This window comes from Nothoprocta perdicaria, unplaced genomic scaffold, assembly GCF_003342845.1.
Source record: "Nothoprocta perdicaria isolate Ctin4 unplaced genomic scaffold, notPer1 scaffold_79, whole genome shotgun sequence".
In the NCBI taxonomy this organism is placed as follows: domain Eukaryota; kingdom Metazoa; phylum Chordata; class Aves; order Tinamiformes; family Tinamidae; genus Nothoprocta; species Nothoprocta perdicaria.
In genome coordinates, this window is record NW_020456076.1 from 1,804,403 (window position 1) to 1,826,134 (window position 21,732).

The 21,732-nt window shown below is 35.3% G+C and overlaps 1 protein-coding gene across 5 annotated transcripts in view; it reads left to right on the top strand.

The window, feature by feature from the left end:
- The window catches only part of CADPS2 (calcium dependent secretion activator 2), a 276,456-nt gene that overhangs the window by 244,844 nt on the left and 9,880 nt on the right, over positions 1-21,732 (top strand). For all 5 annotated transcript variants that reach the window (XM_026051658.1, XM_026051660.1, XM_026051659.1 and 2 more), the window contains 3 exons: positions 1,227-1,310; positions 1,410-1,442; positions 9,227-9,334. In XM_026051658.1, coding sequence (XP_025907443.1) covers positions 1,227-1,310; positions 1,410-1,442; positions 9,227-9,334 — 225 coding nt within the window. The remainder of the gene's footprint in view (positions 1-1,226; positions 1,311-1,409; positions 1,443-9,226; positions 9,335-21,732) is intronic.

Sequence of the window (21,732 nt, forward strand, 5' to 3'; positions counted from 1 at the left end):
ATGAACAGCAGCATCGTAGGAACAGCAGCATCCCACAGTCTTGTGATGCCAAAGCAGAGAGGTGGTATTTGGCCTAAGAAGGGGCTCCAGTTACACTGTGCATGGGGTACAAACACAACTGCCATCCCCTTGGGTAGCTTTGGGTGCAGTTTTATTTCTTAACCAGCACTTACATACTACAGTCTTAATTAATCATTCTAAATATGACAAGCTGGATTGATAAATGACAAATGTAGGTTTGCACTTGCTCTTGCTCTTTGAACTGTTAAGAGCAGGGCTTGTTGTAAAGTGATGGTCTCGGTTCCTCTGGAGGTGACACTGTTGTGACACTGTTACAGTGCCCATTAACAGCATGCCAGATGGAATTTTGTTCTGTCCTCACACTCATAAAATGATACTTGTGGTTGTGGGAATTACTGTATTGGGAGCAAGTGATGACTTTTAAAACAATCTTTATATAAACTGGAAGGCAATTCGTATGTGAAAAATAAATGGGCACACATGAAACTGCTGACATATTTTATGTTACTTGAGCCACGTGACATCACAAAGAAACATAAGAAGCATTTTTCTTTGCTTTTAGAGTAATTTGGAGAAGTTTTAACATTCAAGCTACAGCTGATGCAAAGGCCTGAAAGATTTTTGTAGCCCCCAAAATAAATTTTGGGCAAAGGGTCTTTACAATATCCCTATTATTGGATAGTCATGCTGCTCATAGAATTGAATGTGAAACTGTTAGGCAAAGGCACCACATACTAGAGATTTAGGACCTACATATGCCTGGTAACTTGCTGGCCATACAGTAATAATTCAACAGCATATACTGTTGCTGAAGATGGACTGACAAAAAATAGTGGTGCTATCGCATTGCTGGATAAAATTAGCCCTAAATTTCAAGTGAATAATAAAGATAAGGAGGTAAACCTTACCACTTTGCTGCTTCTAACTTGGTGGTTAAATACAGGAGTGAGCAAACTCATCTCAGGAGAATTTGTGGTTGGGTTTCTATTTACATTGTGACTTCCATCATTTTGTTTTGTAGGTGAAATTGAAAAAAAAGCTATGATTTTAGCATTTTGTCAAATAGAGTAAATAATCTTATTTGCAAATTGCCTCACCTTGTTGCACAGTAATAGACTGATGAGGCAAAGCTCACATTCTCATCTGATTTTTTCCTTTTTTTTTGATCTTGGGCATTTGGATTTTGTTTTGTGCCTTTCCTCCAGGTTGTTTCAGTGTTAGAAGGTGTGCTGTCCAAACTGTCAAGATACGATGAAGGCACTTTCTTCTCATCATTAGTTTCATTCACTGTGAGTGTCTGAATTCCTAATGTTGCTGAATTTAAAATTAAGCACAGTCCTTAATTATAAGCACTTATCATGTGTTGTTTTATTTTTAATTTTCTAAAGGTGAAAGCAGCTGCAAAATACGTTGATGTTCCTGTAAGTACAACTCTTTCTATTTTTTTCTAGTGTTAATGATAATTCACAAAAAAACAAACGTTTTGTTATCTCACATTTTTCATTGTTCACATTTTTCTTTCCTACAGAGATTCATTACACAGAGTATTTAAACAGCCACTACAGCCTTTCATTTCCCTTAAGCAACCACTAACTCTCAAAGCAACAAGTAAAAACATCCTCTTTGTCTATCCATTTTTCATTAATTTCTTATTTCAGGACCAAATCTTGCATTCCTTACTTGATCCGTGGTTTTCCGAATCCCTATTTGATTTTTTCTTGTTATGCAGTGTTCATGTGGTGTAGATGAAATTTAAAAACGGGTTCCTGATGGAGCTATTTTAAACATAAAAATAAATCTCAGCTATTCTCTATTAGAATATTTTTCTCCTTAAACATAAGGAAGAAATTATCAGACAAATATTGTCAATATAACTGTCAAAAAATGTCCTTTGTTCTATCACAAATGTATTTTCTAATTACTTTTTAATATGATTCTAAGATGGTCTTACTTGCCAAGCATAGGAAAAAGAATGATTAAATTGATGATGTTAATGATATTACAAGAAATACAATTACAAATGCAGAAGAACTACAGCTATGCTGGTCTGTATAGCAATTAAAAATCTTTTCAACATTTTTATACCTAAAAAATATAATGTATGCTTGCAATATAATGTATACATGGATGTTTTTAAATCCATTTATGCTGAATAAAAGGGAAAATCACTATTTATGGAGTTTGATATTTTCTCTTTATTCTCTTGTCTCTTCATTTACTCATGAGAAAACAGAGTACAACACTTGTCTTCAGATAATGTTTTCAATGTTTTTTCTTATTCAGTTACAAATTGATTTTTCCTTTTTGTTGAATTGTATAAACACTCTTTGTTTCACTAAAAAAAAAAAAAAAAAAAGTTCCATGCTTGCTTCAAGGGGATGACCTTAAATCAAATGCAGTTCATTTAGAATACCTCTTTAGAATACTTTATGCCATGCTCTTCCCCATACCTTTCTCATAGCCCCAGATTGTAAACTGCATTTTTGGCAAGAGGGTGGCTCTGCCCATCAAGCCTTTTTCAGACTCTGGAGGACATTTTCCTTGGCTTGATGGAATATGAAGTGGGCTCGTAAGGGTTTGGATTTGCTTCTTCACATTCCTCCTGTCATTGCATAGGTACAGTTGAGACAATGAAGAGGAACAGGGTCCTGCCACTACTGCCACAGCAGGCAACTTGTGGAACTCATGGAAGTAGAGTCTAAAATCACCACTTGTAGATAAAAAAAAAAAAAAAAACACCAATCTGACACATTACAAAGTCATCTCTTGGACTCAGAAAAGAAGTGAGCATTAGTAAGGGGCAATACGGGTTGAGAGTTTTATTCTGTGCCCTTACTCATTCAATGATAGCCTAGCAAGGCTGCACTGAAGTTAATTAAACACCTGTCATGTGGGTGTATTTTAAGTAGGTATCACTTAAAACTTCTTCCAGTCCCTTGTTACCACTCACCTGCTTATCTTGAGGTGACTTAAAAGTGACCACAGCGGGGCAGGGAATAAATACTTGCAAATTCTGATTCTCTGTTTGTATTTAGATGTCTTGCATGGACTCTAAAATGCAGTCAGTCCTTTAATTGAATATTGTGTCTGATAGGTGAGAAATTGCATTTTATTAGATAACTATGTTGTGTCATCGTCATGTACCTTCATTCAAGAATCTTGTTGGGTCACTTCAGCCTTGTCCTTGGGGTTTGTGAAGCACAGGCTGCTGATTACTTGGTGGGTCAGGGGGTAGGTGGTTAGGGGCATGGGAGGGCAAGCGGCTGTTGGGTTTTCTTTGTACATGTGTGAGTACAACAGAGTTTTTGATCTTTGACTCTCAGGCTGAATATTTGGTGAAGAAGAAAAGAATGCTGTTTCACAGGGAAAGAAGAGGAAAATAGACCAAAGAGATATCTAAAGAAAATATAGTGAGCAGAATGTTTAAGACATAGGAGGAGATAGAAAGAGGATGAAAAAAGCGAAAAGATAAATAAAAATAAAAATGATGGGAGTTTAAGAAAGAGAAAGGACATTCTTGGTCAGCTTTTCCTCATTTTGAGGAAAAAGCTAATTCTGTTAATATTAATGTGCAATTTAGATACTAAGTAGTCGGTCATAACAAAATATGCCTCCCAGAAGGAATTCTTTTACTTTTCAGAGACAAGACAGGAAATGCAGACTCCAACTTGCAGTTTTTGGAGGCAGATTTGTTTATAAAAGTATTCAATATTGCTCTCTATCCTTTTGTTGGTTATTTCTTGCAGTGAATTATAATTCCAGAAAAGCAGAATCCTCATTTAAAAAAAAAAAAAAAAAAACTTTAGGAAAGCATACAAAATAAATCTCCATTTTTCAGAATCATCTTTAGCAAGCAGTGTGTGCATAGGCACAAGGAATTTTCATTGATCTCCCCTGGCATTCACTATGGCAGTGAATAGGGCACTATGTCAGTTTTCTAAGCTGAAATTCCAACAGAAATATTAGGAACAGTACAGAATAATCCAGTGTGAGAAATGTAAAGACAATGATATCTAACAATTTTCCATAATGGTAAAGAAAATAACTTGCCACTATTATGTTATTTGTTTTTTGATATTTCTTACACTGTGCCATTCTCTAGGTGAAAGAAATAACACAAGAAAGAAAGCAGGTCGTTTGGAGAAAAATAACATAAAAATGTTATAACATAAAAATAACATAAAAATAACATAAAAATAACATAAAAACTACAAGTAATACATCAGTTTATTTTCTTGGCAATGCTATGTTTTAATTTTCAGGAATTTGACAGTGCTATATTTTGATGTTTGTGAATGCAAACACCAATTTAGATGAGCTACAACTTCTTTTAGAATGAGTTACCCAAGTCTGCTATAATTCTTTTTTGCCTGTTCTTAAATCTTAGAGGCCAGGATGAGGGCCAGGGTGAGAACTCTGCCTTCTACCAGGCACGTATGTACTGAGGTCTTCCAGATACTTGTTTCCAAAGTTCACACTTCTATTACCTCGCTTAAGTGGTTTTAAGAAATGAAAGTTTTTGTTTGATTGGTTTTAATTTTTTTTTTTCCTGGGAATTCAGCCTTTATTGAGGTGTGGCAATACTGTGTCATTCATTTTTGAGCAGGATTCTTCTGGAGACATCTATTTCAAAATAAAAAGCACAGAACCATTGTTATCCTCACGCTCAGTTTTTCACCTCTCTTCTTCCCTCTTTGTGTACCCAGACCTGGAAACTTTCCCCTCCTGTTTCCAAGCCCATAAAAAATAAACTATTGCAGAATCAGAAGGAAAACTGCTTCATCTGTTTTGAAGAAAACCCATTAATTGGAGATCAAAAGGATGGCTACTAATCAGTTGGAAATTTCAAATAATGTAGTAGAACATCGTGCTCTTAGAAGAAAAGAGCAAGATTTTGTCACAATAACTGCAGCTTGCTGAATATCCTTAACACCAGAGAATTAAGATTATGATGCAAATACTTTTACACTTTGGTTGGATTCCATGAAACTATACATATATGAAAAGGCATTTGCATAAATGCTTGCAGAATTACAGCTTAGTTTCTGTAGGACAGCCCTCTCTTAAAACACACATCTTTAAACTGTGACAAAGTTGCTTCTTAATCTACATGATATATAAGAAGCAAGGAAAATACATTTTTCATTTAAGCAAAGCAGATTTTTTTATAACTGTTTGAAAATATATTGGAAATGAACTGATTATACAAATGGTGCATCCTTCTGCCTAGTTTATGTATTTTGATTTATAAGAAATGATGGAGTCAGAGATTATATGAATACCAGTGGTTTCTATTTCAAAAATATTTGAATGGTATTTCAATTAAAAAGCCCAAGTGATGAACATTGCAGTACCTAAAGGAGAAATTTCAGCCAATGAACTTTTCCCGTTTCCTATTTTAATTGGTAGTGGACATTTAATAAGGAGCTGCTGCGTTTCTCACAATATCCTCTCTATGTCATCACTCCTTTTCATTTTATTGCTTTACTAGTCCTGTGGTTATATCTCCATCCCGCATGCAGAAGAGGAGAGCAAAGTAGAGAGCGGGGCACATTGTTATGTTGTTATTATATAGCTGGTCTGTAACATCTGTTATAATCCTTAAAAAAAATGCTTTGACAAGATAGCAGTTCTATAAAACTAGATGTTTTTCTTGGTATTATCAGGAATGTGAGTATATTTAATGTTCTCTGCTACTAAGAAACATTGTGACAAATGTCAAAGTGAGAATAAACATAACTAGTATCTATAAATGGCTTTTGCTGAGATTTGTGACAAACTATTATACTGTAAAAAGCTGTGAAGAAACTTAGCTGTATCTCTCCCATAGGGAAAATCTCCTATCAGTGGTAGCACTAAACTTGTTGTAGACCTTTCAGCATCAAAATATTTGAATGCCTGAGAATCAGGACAAGGCAGCGTTGCTTCTGACGAGGTGCCAGAGGCAACTTCTGCTAGTGGGAGCAATGTGATCTTTCAAATTAAGTCAGTCACAATATAGTTTCTGTAACATCTTTGAAACTGGAATCACATATTTAAAAATTTGCCTCCTTGTTAAATATACCCCGTGACAGTCTTTTCCTGTTTTTCTGTGAAAGGTTAAGCTGTTCCTTCTTTGTCTAAATTTGCTGCTATAGGAAAGAGAAAAAAAAAAAAAAAAGGCAAAAAAAAAAAAGCAAAAAAAAAGCCTGTGGAGCTGGATCCACCTACCAGTGAATAGTAAAAGAGACAACCTGCACCTGTGGGATTAGGTGTAACAGCAGGAAGTAAGAGCACTTGCAGTATATAATTAACAAGGATTTCTTCCCCCCCTCCCTAAACAGCATGTTCATCTCCCTAGGTTAACTAGTGATTAACCCTAAAAAAGAATGTGCTGAAGTCTACACCCTTGTTTAAAGTCATTCACTTGCCAGTGTATTCAGTTACTTGTGTAACCAGTGACAAAGTAACCCTATTTACAGCTCTTCATTTCCTGGTATTTTATTTGATGTCTTTGTGTTTCCATCTTCTCCATTCATCTCTTTGTTTGATTCCCTTTCATTTTCAGTAGGCAAAACATCTTGTCTGCTTTTCTGAATAAAACAAATACGTGTACAATAACTTTTAATCAGTCATAAAATATGATTGTATATATTTTTTTCTACTTGGGAAACTTTTGGGGCTGAATATCTTTTTTAAATTAATCCAGATATACACACCAGGTTAAAATCTTCTCTCAGTAATGTGCCAATAGTTTCTTAACTACAGTAGATATTCTGCCAGAGTATCAAAGGAAGATAATTTTAAATTTAGGGTGTAAAAGTGGAGACTGAGTTGCTCACAGTCTGCCCACACTATTAGTAATGAAATGTCTATGGTGATTAGTGTGACAAATACTTTAAATATATCTCAGCTTCTGTCTGCTTGTTTAAGGGAACCAATTCCTTTTTTTTTTTTCTCTCTCTCTTTTTATTGAAAGAATTGAAAACTCCATATTAACCTTTTTTTTCCCTCTTATCATTAATAACCCAAAGAGCAGAACAGTATTTGGGACATTTAATCAGAGGTACACATCTAATGTATATATGAAGTGAAAAAAAAATGTAATATACAAAACTGTTCTTATTGTGGTGTTTATAATAGCTTTATTTTCCTATTTCATATGCTTAGAGGAAATAAATAAATTTAGTTAATCCAAAATGGAGAGATAATGAAGTATTTATTATGTCTTTTCAGTGTTTAATATGTGTTTTTCCCCACCATATGCAAAGATACTTAGTTTGCAATTATTTTGGTGAGTTTTTAAAACAGAGTTTCATACACTAAGAATAGGAAGAGATAATCTTCCTTATCCAGGCACATTTGTACTGTAAGCAGAAACTGTTTAAAAGGAAAATTAATTTTTTCCACAGCAATTTCAAAGATAATTATCCTGCACATATTAAAGAAGAATGAAGTGTTTTAAAGAACTGTAATTCTAATTGGTAAATGTCACCAGCTGTTGCAGTTACTGTTACTTGCGTATATTCTTTTAATGATTACACTCTTATGCCACAAGCTACATGAAAATATATTCACTAGGTGTGAAATTCCCATATGTCACAGCTTCAAGACTAGGTAAACATCTCCATGATAAGAAGAGAGTTGATGCTGATGGGAAATGTTATTTTCTAGCTTTGTCTGCCTGCAAGACAAACATTTCTTTGTTGAACTTAGTAAAAGAAAAATGTGCATGGCTCAGAGAAACATTAGATTTCAGCATTCAGTGGAAGATATCTTTATACATTTGAATATTTACCTCCAAAAACTATAATCTGCCCTTCATTTGTTATGGTACCTCCTTCCCTACCCCCACATTTACATTTTCCCATTATGTGTCCAAGTAAGAATGAGTTCTGCTCCTATAAATCACCTGTGAGACTTTAGCAACTTCATAAACTTTCATCTTTGGATGATTGCATTTTTGAAAAATATCTCAAATATATATATATATATATATATATAAAGGAAAATATCAAGCTTCTGGTTTAAATTTTCTTTACTTTATGAGTTAGTTTAATTTCCAAATATATTTTTTTTTAAAAAAGAACTTTTTTTTTTGTCTGAAATTATGGATTTCTGCAAACCATGTTTTACAACTGTTTTATCTATTTTTTACATTTTTATTTCTCTTCTTCGGATCACTCTCTGTTAACTCAGATGTAAATGTAAATGGTCCTGTTTTTGGACATATAACAGTTTGGACATTATGCCCCTGTCTATTATACTCAAATCTGATTATATGCACTTCAATACATTACATATGTGATAATAAGAAATTGGAAATATAAAATATTATCCACTTGTAGAATTAAAATCTAGACTTAATATAAAATTATGACAATATTTTTATTATATTAAAGTGTTTATACATACAGTTCTTTAAGATATGGTAAATATTTTATTGCAACAGCTTTGTGTCTATGCAGTCACTGAGACAGAAGCAGGTTCTAGCCTGGGAGTGCAGGGCTGTATATAGATGCTTCTCTCTTACTCTCCCAAATTCTGTAACATTCTGAGCCAGTCTTAACCACACTGGGTCTTTTATAACTAGTATTGTGCAGAGGCTTACTCTGAAGTAACTTATCATAAAACTAAAACTTCTTAGGAATTCTTTCTGCAAGGAATTCTAATATTATTTCAGCCAAAAGGTGCTTTTTACAAATTAGCTCATGCATAGCGCTTTTACAGAAGACTTCCCAAAGTGCTTATGTTCATTCTTGGCTCGTGTTAGAAGTAATAACTTGTTTTTCCTGAGCAACCTTTCCTATATGCCCATAAAAGGGGATCTTGATGGCTGCAAGTAGCACATTCTAACCATTTTCTGGATGTGGTGGCAGGACCTGGACCTTGAAGGAGAATCTGAGAAGCTTGCTAGGAACAAAGTGAGGAAAATCTGGTTTTGCCATGCATGGTTCCAAATCCAAAATTTCAATCTATGGCAGCATTTGACTCAAACCATTCATAAATTACAAGAACTTTATTAATAGTGAACTTCCCTGAACCTGGGGTTCAGGGTTACTGTACTGGCTAATTCAGGGTTTACAGTAGATTTAGTAAATGTGAGTGGTTTATACATTTTTGAGAACTGTAACATAATCTCAGTCATAATTAAAAATAACTTTCTGTAAGTCTCAATTGTTGTCTGGTCTTTCTTTTCCCACTGTTCTCTCCCCTGTCTCCACAGAAACCAGGCATGGACCTAGCAGATACCTACATTATGTTTGTTCGACAAAACCAGGATATACTTCGAGAAAAGGTCAATGAGGAAATGTATATAGAGAAGCTATTTGACGTAAGTGACTGCTTTTACAATACTTGCTTGAAAGGATAAGCTCCATTTTTATTAAATTCAGCAAGGAAACTATCAAGGGTGAGCTTTTTTAAAACATTTCTGCATGGAAATTTTGAGTACTAGAATGCCAAAAAACATTAGAAGAGTATTGTTTAGAATAGGCATTTATCCACCATGAGTTCTGATTTTATTCCATCTTTTGATTTTGAATCTATTAGTGAACAGAATTGGACTGATGTGATTGTATAGTTAACTTCTTTAAATAAAGAACTTGTACATTTCGTTCCTTAAAGAAAGCAGACCAAATAAGAGAACTGCATCTATGGCTGGTACTACCATAAACTGACTTTTAGGATTACATTTTATCACATTTTTAGTGTGAGATGTCTAAGATCTTGAAGTTGGACAAACATTTATCAGATTTGCACATTTTTGATTTTCTTTCTGCAAGTTCAGCATAATCCTTCTCCTCAAGGCCTGCACATTGCAAGATTGTGTCCTCCTCAGTTTCCGTACTGGCTTTCACCATCTCTTACCAATCATTTATTTGCTTGATTCCTCCTCATTTATTAGAAATGGTCACCCACTCTAATAAATTTTCTCCGCACAGGGCTCTCTATGAACTACTAGCTGCATTCTTGGGCATAATGAGCAGAAGCTCATTCAAGTTCAGAGCACTGATTTTTGTCTAGTATGTCCCTTTCCGAGTTGCACAAAGTAAAAACTTTTAGAGGTTGAAATCATGTCTTTTTTTACAAAACTAAACTACTACACATGTAAATTATTAATATTACTAATAAAATACAATTTTTTGGATTAAAAAGTGGAATCAATTTACCTGACAGTGACATCAGTAACATAATTATGTTAGGAATTTGAACAGAGGAAAAACAAGGTCTCTGGTATGTGCAATACAATTCATTATAATACCAATTCTGGAGCATAATATGCACTTTGAAATGTATTTATTTGTGTGCTGTCTCATAAGCATTTTAGAAAGCTTTGCTGGCAGTTTCATTTAATTATGCAAGTTACAGCAAATGTTTTCATAACAGCAATTCACAGCCTTTACTGTGACACTACAGTTGTGGCAGTCACAGAAGGTCCCATAACATAGACTCTCAGCCATGGTATGTCATGTCAGTGTTTGTTGTTTGTTAGACTGGGTGGTCAAAATGAGATTTATCTCTCAGATTTCATATTTCAAGACACTCCCAGGCAGCTTTACGAAAAGAAAAAAAAAAAAAAAAAAAAAAGTATCATCTGTTTTAATAAGCTAAGTGCTAATATGTGTGAAAGGAATGATTTTATAAAAGCTTTGATGCCCTGCAGGGGTAGAAAAATTATCATCCATCCAGCTGGCACCTTCACAAAGCACTAAAACCATATTAGCAACTTCTGCTTCAGTTTGCTTTTGCACTGAATCTGCAAGCATATGTTTCATTTTCAAGTTTCCATTTTTTGTTTTTCTTTGGGGTTATTTTTGCTTATGTTGTAATTTTCTGAATGTTAATAAAATCATATGCCTAAGGCCAAGTCTAACTCTCGCTGGAGAGATCATATTGTCATCGCTGGTATAGTGGAATTGAACTAAACCTTAGGCTACGTCCATAGCAGCAACTGAAGAGGGCCAGGGCACAGTCCTGAGGACCAGCAAGCAACATCCATACTGTGAAGCTGTTAGCATGGGTCCTGTCATGATTTTGGTTAGGTGATCTACCACTAATCCTAGTCAAAGCCTCAGTATGTTTGGGTGTAGCAGGGGTTAAGGGCATCTTCCAAGTTGAATTTTGGCCATCCAGAAACCTGGGCTGTGTAGTTGCAAGATATGATGTACACAAAACCATCGTTGTCCCCTTTTATTCAGTAGTATGTTGTCATGGCTAATGCTGTCAGGGAGTAAAAAAGATAAACACAGTAGCTGAAGCATAAATATGCTGTGAATATAAATACCTTTTTGGTTTTTTTGTGTGTGTTTTTTTGTACATATGTTCTCTCGTTTCTGCATAAGGTCATATTGGGAGATACAAAGAATTCAGCAGAATCAGGCAAACACTTTAGCAACTGTGTAAACTGATGGTGCTCAGAAATTGGAAACAAAGGAATCTCACTGTGTAAATCTAGCTTACTTCAGCCCAACATCAATGAACTGAGCAAGGTTTCACCCATGATTTTTGAAGGCATTTTAAAAGTAGTATTTTAACAGAGACTATGTACTGTTCATAAATTCAATTCTGTCAAGCTATAGAATAGAAAATAAAGGTTTAAATATCATGTGAATATACTTCAGACCTTTTGAAGGGCTAGAGATGCAATTGCAATAGTTTTTTCCTTAAAATACATAGTATTTGTCAGACAGAAAAGTGCATGCATGTACCTGAGCCAGGGAAACACCACATTCAGAAAAAGCAATAACCTAAACTTTTCTGTTTGCAGTATAAACAAAATCAGGTCTTAGATACTATTTAATCCAAAAATGTCTTGCAAACTAATTGTGATTAGACTTCATTGATGTGATTCAAGGTTGCTATGTACAAATAATTACTACAGTGATGAAGAACATGGAGTATCTGTCACATGATGTACATAGTAAAAAATATTATTTAAATAATAGAATTGCTATAAGTAGAAAAGGCTGAAAATGATACACAAATACATTGAGGCTAAAAGTTGAAAACTTTCTAACTACCTGAGATGTTCTAGAAAAGTCTTCTAAAATCAGAGTGAAAGTAAATATATATATATATATATGTATATATGTGGTTGTGCTTCATAAACCTGGAAAAGGCATTTCCATGCTAGACACAAAAAAAAAAAAAAAAAAAAAAAAAGATTTTAAGTTGGGATATGAATCCTTATGTGTGAGATATGCTGAAATCTTCAAAAAGCTTTGAAAGTGGACAGGACTTCTGCTTCGGGTTTTTTGCAGAACTTTTAAACTACCTAAATCCTGTACTACTGATCTTATAGCAGGACAAGCTGGTCATGTTTTTGTTCCTCTGAATGACTTGGTGTTTGAGTGCATTTCAGTCGCCAGCTTCTCTGATGAGGTGGAGAAGCAGGCAGGGCAGCATGGGCTGGTGTGCCTCGTAGAATCCATGTCTCCCATGTGCCCGGCTCGTATGCCTTGTTCTTCTCAATCTATTAAAGATTTGGAGTCATAGAACTTTTTTTTCCTTTGGTGAGTTTGTCAAAGACCCTTAGGACTTTTTGCCTTCCTTTATGATGTGGGGCATACTCCTCTTTTTGGGTCAAATGGTTACCAAATTCCTTACCATTGCAGGAACTCAGGATGTTTATACTGTCTTTTTATCTCTCCTGCTTTCATTCTGTACTGGAATATAGCCAAGGATATAACTTTTTGCACTGCAAATGTACTGAACCTGGAAAGCTACCATACTGTGTCGTACATATAGATGGGCTATAGGGGCTCCAGGTTAAATGTTAGCCCTTCACTCACGATTCCCAAACACCTAATTGAATGATCCCTGTATGTGATCCTTTCAAATTCAATATTCCACTAAATCATCTAAAACAACATATTTACAGTGGGACAAGCTTCTGTCTCTGACAAATCCAAATAAAGCAAACTCCTTTTAGCATTAATGCTACAATGACTAGGGCAGATGGAGTGTGTAAAAAGTAAATGTGTAGATAGACATCCTTGTGTTTGTTTAACAATAAAAAAAATTAATCATGATTCAAAACATCACACATTGAAGCTTCATTTTAAATTTAATTATTTATACCAGTAAATGATTTTTTTAAAAATGCAAAATAAGGCATTTTAGGAACCAAGTTGTATTTGAAAAATGCTTTTCTTCAGAGGAGGCTGTAGGAGTGGCACCTGGTGAAGTGGAAAATTAAATATTTAAGTAGAACTACACAAACCTGGAATAAGGCTTGGCTTATCTATAAAAAGAATCTGTTTGAGGAAAGATGTTGGAGAATCAAAGAATGGTGTTATGTATCTGGTGACAAATTTACAAGTGAAAATAAAAATTCCATAGAGTCTAATTCTGTACTGTCAAAAACAATGGAAGTTTACCATTGGATTCAGTACAAACAGTATGGTGCCTATTAACCCTTCAGGGTATCTTCACTGTCTGGACATTCATATTCATATTTCATATTTGTTGGAAGTGACAGATACCAGTATCATTCATATTTCTCTCCAAATTTTTAAAGTATGCTAAAGCATTTGAAATGACATTAGACTTACAAATTAAAAGCTGCCTACGTTGAACTAGAATTGGATTTTTCTAACAAACCTCCCTCAAAGTTTGTGTAAAACTCATGGTTTGATTCAATTCTTAACTTCTGTAGTAATGTAAGCCTTTTAAGAACCACTTTGAGAGATTCACACTTTCATGTAATTGTTTACTCTTAATAGTCTGAACACAGAAAAAAAAAATCAAAAAATATGCTTGGCTTATTTGTCACAAAGAGCATCAGCATATACATTTTATTTGGGTCAGGTTGGTTGTGGAAAAAAATGTAAACAGGGATATAATTCCAACTTTAATAACTATATATATAATGATTTTTTTTAATGCAGGTGTTTGATTACCACTCTAAGAAAGAATAATTTTGGAGAACGTTTAGAGCTTCCACTGAGATGTGGAACTTAGATGTCTTCCAGCTTACTGTACGGCTTTACATTTTACAAAAACTTTGCATAATTGTACCACGAGTATCCAAAGCATTGAGAGTATCGGCAAGCAGGTCACCTCATCCTCCTGTACAAGATGGTACCTGTTAGGAGATTGGTTTTGGCCTTAATCCCCTCATCTCTTACGTGTGCACTTAACTTGCATTGCATGACTTGTCCAGTTGACTTCTCAGGAATAGTTCATGTAAATAAATGTCCTTGGGGCTATGGCCTCAGGCACATCAACAGTCTCATATATATTAATTAATTTTAAGGCACTCCTACAACTTTCTTCTCGTTACAGAAAGATTGAGCATTTTTATGAGCAGTATAATTGCTTAAACACTCCAGATTTCCATGGTTGCTTTTGGCTTTTATATTTTATAAGTTCAGACTCAAGCCAGTAACTCTGTTTTCTGTCCAAATAAGGCATTGCATTTTGTCTCTCTTGTGAATTAAATGCTGATAATGTTCCCATATCACAACCATTATTTTCTTCTTTCATTAGTACAAAGTGATGGATGAGGTAAGGTCAGTGATAGAGTTGAGTTTTTTTAAGGTATTAATTACTCTCCAAAAATTGCTATGTTATGTATTTCATTACACGTATAAATGTGGATATGAAGTATTTAATTAATTTCTGTTTTTCTGTTTGCTTGTCATCATGCCTAGTAATACTTCTTTTTTTATGCAAATGCTGCATTCAACCACATTCATTTACATAGGATTTCTCACCTTTTACAAAAATAATGTTAAAAATGTGCAAGTGGTTCTCCTTGGCAAATAAGTTAGTTTTCATATAGTGTTACACAACTAAAGCAACAGTTATCTTAAATAAGAGTTTTCTGAAGTACCAACTGTGATGTCTATGTCTACCTCAAAAGCAGCATTATTTTAGTGTTTAGCATTTAACAATGTTTTCCCAGAAAACTTCAATCATGATTTTAAATTTTTCTCATTCCTAAATTGTTGCCTGTCATGTTCTTTTTATAAGTAATCTTCACTTTCATTGTTATGTAATCACTTGTGAGTGTGTGATTTGACAGAAAGTCTACTTTTTGATCCACACTTTATGCCAAGGCAACTTCAGCAAGTTCAGGCTGGGTAAAATTGGTTAAAAGCCACATTTGATTCAAAAGCTGTGTTTGTATTAAACTCAGAAACGTGAGAGGACCGTGCCTAATTACTTAAAAAAAAAAATGGATTGTTGCTTGTTGATCCTCTTATTTTCTCGATAACTCAGAATAATCTTCAAGAAATATGTGGACTTCTTTCTCAGATTCTTGAAATTTGATCACAGTGCAAAATTGTCCTTTGGCGCAAACCCAGAAACACACATCTTTGCATGATGCACCTGGACATATGCGGCAGGTCTGGTAGAATCAGCTAATTAACAACACAGGCTTAAACAGGCACCTCATCTGGCAGTGTAGTTAGTTGCCTGATGGTGCTCAGCAGGATTTGGTAGTGCTTTTTATTTTTCTATCCTAATGGTCTGCTGCCCACCTAATTTTGCCTTATTGTCAGCCACTACTTACCGCAGCTTGAGGCCCTCCCAGGAGGCTAAATTATTATCAAAGGATTAGGGAGATGTAGCCTTGCAGCTCTGACATTTCTGATTACTTGTCTATGCCAGAACACTAATTAGCTGTGACTAATTAAGAAAAATGTTCCTGCCATAGAAAACCATTTAAAAGAACTGAGAAGTAGAAAAGCAATTGAAAAGCTGAGCAGTGCTCAGATTTGCTGATGCTCTTTAGATTTTCACCAAAGTCTTAACTCACCTTTAATTATATGTAATATTTTTATATGGGAAATAAAAAGCTCCTCAGGTTTTGTGCAGTTTCAAGTTTTATGTTTAACTAGAGACGTTTTGTCCTCTTAAGTGATTTGTAGTGCTCTTTTGGCTAAAGACAGAATTTTATAAAAAATTGTAGATCCAGACACCAAATGTGGAGTGCAAAAGTGAATTATATATTTCTCATGCTCTTCCTAAAGAAAAAGATGCAAGCAACTCCTTGTAACTTTACTATTCACTTTACTGCTCACAAAATTATCCCTATGCTTTTCAAGTACATTCCCACTGCTTCTTTTTTTGTGTGTATGTGATCTCTATAAGAGCTGAAAACTGTAAACCCAACCTGATTTCATGAAGTATACAAGTTTGCTTTGATATTTTTTTTTTCTGAAATATACTGAGGAAAGGAGTGCCCACTCTAGGAAGGTGCTGATTATGCTGCTCTCAATCCAGCAAAGCTCACTACTGCTGAAATCAATAGGACCACAACACACTTAAAGCTAAGCATGTGCTTCAGAGTTTGCTGCTTCAGGATCAGAATATTCAGCACTTTGTAAGCTTTGTTTTACAGAAGAGCTGAGAATGTTTTCTCTAGAGGAAACCTTAACACAGTGACTGGTATCGATATGTTCCTAAAGCTTTGCCTCTTCATTTTTATAACACTTTTTAGTTTCCAAATTTCCATCTTAAATAGTCTCTTATTGCCTTAGAGATACAAAAAAAAAAGAGTTTAAGATATTTTTATCCCATAGTCCAGTCTGCCTTTTATTTTCAGAGAATTAATGTCTGTAGTCTTTTCCACTTGAATATAAACATATTAATTAAACTTTCCTAGCAGAAGAGTGACAACATGTGAAATAGTTATTCTGGTATTTTGCTAATAGAACTATTGGAGCTCTTTGGATACAAAAAGGAAAAAAATATATTTTTCAAAATGTTAAATCACGTGGTATTCAAAAATTCATACACAGTCCTAGCACTTTATTTTACAGAATTGTATGATCTTTTTTGAAAAAAAAAAAAAAAGAAAAAAATGTAAATTGCTATAAAAAGCCATCTAAATCCTATATACTAGAGGAGGAGGGGAAGGAGAAGAGAAGAAAGACTTTTTTTATTTTGGAAGGAGGTTAATAATATTTGGGACTCCCAGTACAGTTTCCCCAAAGCCATTTCTAGTCTATAGTGTTTGCTCATTTATTTACCTAGTTAAATGCCTCTATCCATCACTCACGGTATCCATTCACTAAAAAAAAAAAAAAAAAAACCAAATTTTATCAAATAAAATAGAACTCCTTCCAACAGCCAGGCACAATTTAGCCCTTTAACCTTCTTATCCTGCTAGACATAAAGTAACAGCAGATCATTGCAGGCACTGCATTTTTTTTCTTTTCTTTTTTTTTCTTCTTCTTTTTTTTTTTTTTTTATCTAGATGGCTTGAAATGTGTCTAGCAACTTAATGGAATCAATTGAGCATGGACAACTATAAAAATATAAAATAGCCCCGAAACTTTAGATGAGTCTGTCAGTAAGTGTTAACTGTGGCTGCAGCTTTCACATTCTACACAGTCAAGAGAAATCAATAGGGATTGTACCATTTATATTGTCTTATCTAATGTTTGTTCACCATGAAGTGCCAGGCACAAGCACCATCTAGGGAATATTGATTTCTTGATGTACTGTAATTCACACATGTATAAACAGCAGGAGAGCCGTGTGGTTTCTGAAACCTTACCTTGAAGCCTTAATGTTTTTACTCTTATTTCTTTTGGGTCAAGCTCAGTTTAAAGAGCAGAATCAAGCAAAACTGCATAAATATTCACAAGCACACGCACAATGTTATTGACCATGTTACAAAAAAGGTAGTGCTGGAAAGTGTAAGAATAATCAAATTTTATCATAATTATTTGAAGTAACAGAAAGAGGTTGCTATGTTTAAAATAATACCGGGTGAGAAAGCTGCAGAGTGCTTTAAAACTGCTGGCAAATTTAGGGACTCATCAGCCTGCTCCAGCAAGCAGATTTGAAATGTTAGTGTAGTTTAAAACGTGCAGAAATATTGGCCTGTTTGTAGATGATATCCCTTAAATATTTTCAAGTGTTTTGTCATATATTTCCCTGTTTTGCCTAGCACTGGCTATCTGTCATGCTGCACTGTACTCACAGTGGGATGTGTCAAATAATGAGTAGAAAAATCATCTCCCAAAAAAAAGAGAAATGAAGGAAGATCTGCATAGCTGGGAGAGTGCATGTGTGCTCTAGGGTCAGAGAGGGAGAGGAGCAAATGAGGCACCTGCTGAATCCATGGGCACTTTCTCCGGAGAGGAGAGGGGAGGAGAGAAGCAGGCAGAGGGAGGGAGGGAGGAGGTTGGTGCTGCTCAGTGTGGTGCCCCATGGATGTCTTGGGGGTGAGGAGGGGCCCTCACAGCTGCATGCAGCCTGACCATGACCACTGCAATAGTGTCCAGAGTAAGCAAATGATAAATCTAGCAAGGCTGCTGAGGTGGGAAGAAATAAGCTGTATACAAACGTGCACAACAATGTGTGAAGTTGCCTAATTGGGAGTCTGTGTGGAGAGCTCCAGGACAAGCGTTACGAAAGTGACTGGAGACCTAAAAGCGACATCAATCTTTGGCCCAGAGTTGGTTGCCTTTGCTTTTAATACTTGATACTGAGACGAAGAATATGCTCACCTTGCAAGAGAGATACAGCCCAGAGGAGGACCCTGCATCTCCTCCCTAAATTTTTGTATTGCTGAGATATTTCTTCAGGGACTTCCCTGGGCAAAAGCAGACTTTGGTGTCTCTGTTACATACCTCACAGGCAAAGTGAATCTGGACTTGTAATCTTGCTAACACTGTGCATGCGCTTATGCTTAAGCGGGTAGGAAGACTCCTTAGCACATGTAGCGACGCACATTTGGAGGACCTGTAAAACTAGAGCCTAGCAAGAGGTTAGTACTGTAGCAAATAGCAAATTGGTCATCGCGCATTATGTTCATTTGTTTACTTTGAGGATCCAAGCTGGCTTTCATTTCAAGGTCACCCAAGTGATGTTCCCCATTCCGCGCCTTGGAGAATGTTTGCAGATACACCAAAATTGTAACACAACACACAGCATAGCAAGACCAACAGTATTTGCTCCAGAGAGTTTTAGCACTAGAATAACCTATGGAAGTAGTGTTCACAGATGCATTGCCTTCCCAGAGTGAAGTAGGGAAACTGTTTGTGCTGTTAGTCTCTCACGGTCATGAGCATTATGTTAGTATCTAGTATTTAAAATCAGAACAGCAACATTACAGATGTCCAGATATGGAAGGAAGTTATGCATGTTTAATTTTACAAACTTCCAGCTTCCCAGTGCACCTGCCATATGTGGAGAAGTCAAAAAAAAATGGAGGTCACAAACATTGTGATTATAGAATAGTATAAATATTGTAAATTAATATTTAGCAATCTAGTCTACAATGTCGGGGAAGAAAGGGACTGCATAGTTTATATGAAGAGTGTGTATTTATTTGTGAATTGGCAGTAGTTCCATAGCAACTAGCCAGCTTCTAATTATAAACCTATTTCAAGGCAAGAAAAAATGACTTTCCTCCTGAACGATAAATTTTGCAGATATATTAGATGTTCATTTTTATTTCAGAACAATACTTTTTTTTCCTAAGAAGCTTGTAAGATACTTAATGTGTTTTTAACTGAGCTTTCTTCTCCCTTTGCTTTTCATTACTGATATTCTGAAAATTAGCCTGCCAATTTTGTCCTGTTGTATTACTGAAATATTCAATAACTGTTCACTTGCCTGTTGTTCTGAGTCCTGCTGAACAAGAAGTTTGAGCTATTTTCCATTTTCTCCTGATGGCTTCTGGTGTTAGAGTGACAGTGAGAATCCCTCATTCAAATAGGCAGGGAAGAGACAGACTAGAGGCTAAAGTGTTGGTTTCATCCAAAAGCCATTCTTAAAGAAAAAAATATATGTGTGTTTTTAAGCTCCCTGAAAATTTGGTTTGAAAAGGCATGGAAAAGGCAGAGGGAAAACAGAAGAAGACTCCCATTGGAAGGAAGAAAACCCTCCTTCCATGGCTTTACAAAGGTGCAAAATGCAAGTTAATAAACCTGATACAACTTAAAAAAAAAAGCATGAAGTTTGAAGTTTGTACACAAGAAGCTGCTTTTAGTCTTGAGTCTAAGCTGCTAAGTCAAAGACATCTTTGTGCTGATCCCATTGTCCCAGAAGAGTGAGTCTGCAGTGACTTGCTCTCTTGTATCTTCCTGTTATCTGTAGCTGTAATTCAGGCTGTGAACATTTTTGCGTGTGTTTTGTCTCTGAAGTTCCCAACCTGGTTTAGCATTTCAGCCTGCAGAAGGAAGCAAAGAAGGAGATGTGCTGCAGGCAGGTACACTGAGGAGGGGTGCAGGGAGGCAGAGGTGCACCCATGGGGTGCGTTACGTTTCGCAGAGGTGCTTGGCTGGAACTGTGGAAAGGAACAGAAGAGAAGTGGGGGAGCCTCGGTAACTAGAGTTTATTTATATTACATTTCATATTTATTTAACTATTTGATTTTTCAGATCAAAGCCTTTATATGTCTGATTTTCAGTGTAGGGAAAAGGCTTCATTTGTTTGCACTGATCACTAATTTGTAAAGGTTCTTGTAAAGCTAATTTCATGGTTGTTTCATTCCTGCTTAGTTTAATATTCATTTCTTTCTTCTTTTTGGGGAAATGAAATTCCAAGACCAAAAAAAAAAAAGACTATTGAAAGTAGAATTAAAGTATGTTTCTGTGACATCAGGGTAACACACCATAAACCAATATTATTCTCCTTGAAATTTGTGAACATAAAAAAAAAAAAAATACAAAAGTAATCCCTAAAACCATCCAGGGCTGATGTTGGCAAAGCTTATGCAAATCTTCCTTGCCTTATCTCCCTGGTGTGTGCATCTTGATGTTAATTTTGATTCCCCAAAGTATCAGCAGAAATCAGCAAAGCATCTGTGTTCATAAAATCTTGTCCTAGTGAAACAGTATCTCTTAACTTTAAAGTTTACTTACTGCAAAGGAAAACCTGCATATTCTGTGACATGAGAATTAGTTTATGCATTAAAAGCTGCAGGATTAACTTGCAGGTGTGTCAGGCTTAAAAAGAAACAAAAAATCTGAAAAAAAATTATGAAATCATATATTTTATCATATATTTTATTACAATTCTACTACACTTTATTACTGTATTTCATGTGAAAAAAAGGAAAAAAATGAGGTGCATTTTCATTTCAGACCATTACCTTTAATAAAATATTTTAAGCTTTCTTAATTCAGTAAGCAAAGTGAAATATTTTATTTCTGGCAAAGTTTCCATTGAAAGTTCATGAACTCCCAATGAATTTTAATGCTGGAAATGAAGGGAGTTACACAGCAAACTGAAAGACAGTACAGGAATGAATTATGGAACTTGTCTCATCAAAATCTCTAGCCACAGCAAATAATATGCCACATTCTTTAAAACTTGGAAAATTTTCATACTGGAAACTATGCGCTTATTGAATGAAATCTAAAGGCCATTAAAACCTCCTTTCCATTTTGATATCTGCATTGCTTGTGTTTTGTATCTTCAATAATGGAGCAATATTCCTTGGTTTAGTAAATATACAGGGAGTGAGCATGTAGTTCAAAGCTATCTGAGCATCTTAAGTTGCAGCAATGTAGCAATGTATGCAGCCCAGGTCTGATGAGAACCTAAACTCTTTGGGGAGAAGTGATCTATCACAGAAGGGCATGTGGAGCTGATAGTAGGAGGGGAAGCTTCTTCCACAAGAGCTTCTTCTGCACAAGAGCCTGGATGTTGAGACCCTCCCCAGCTTCCTTCCTTCCTTCCTTCCTTCCTTCCTTCCTTCCTTCCTTCCTTCCTTCCTTCCTTCCTTCCTTCCTTCCTTCCTTCCTTCCTTCCTTCCTT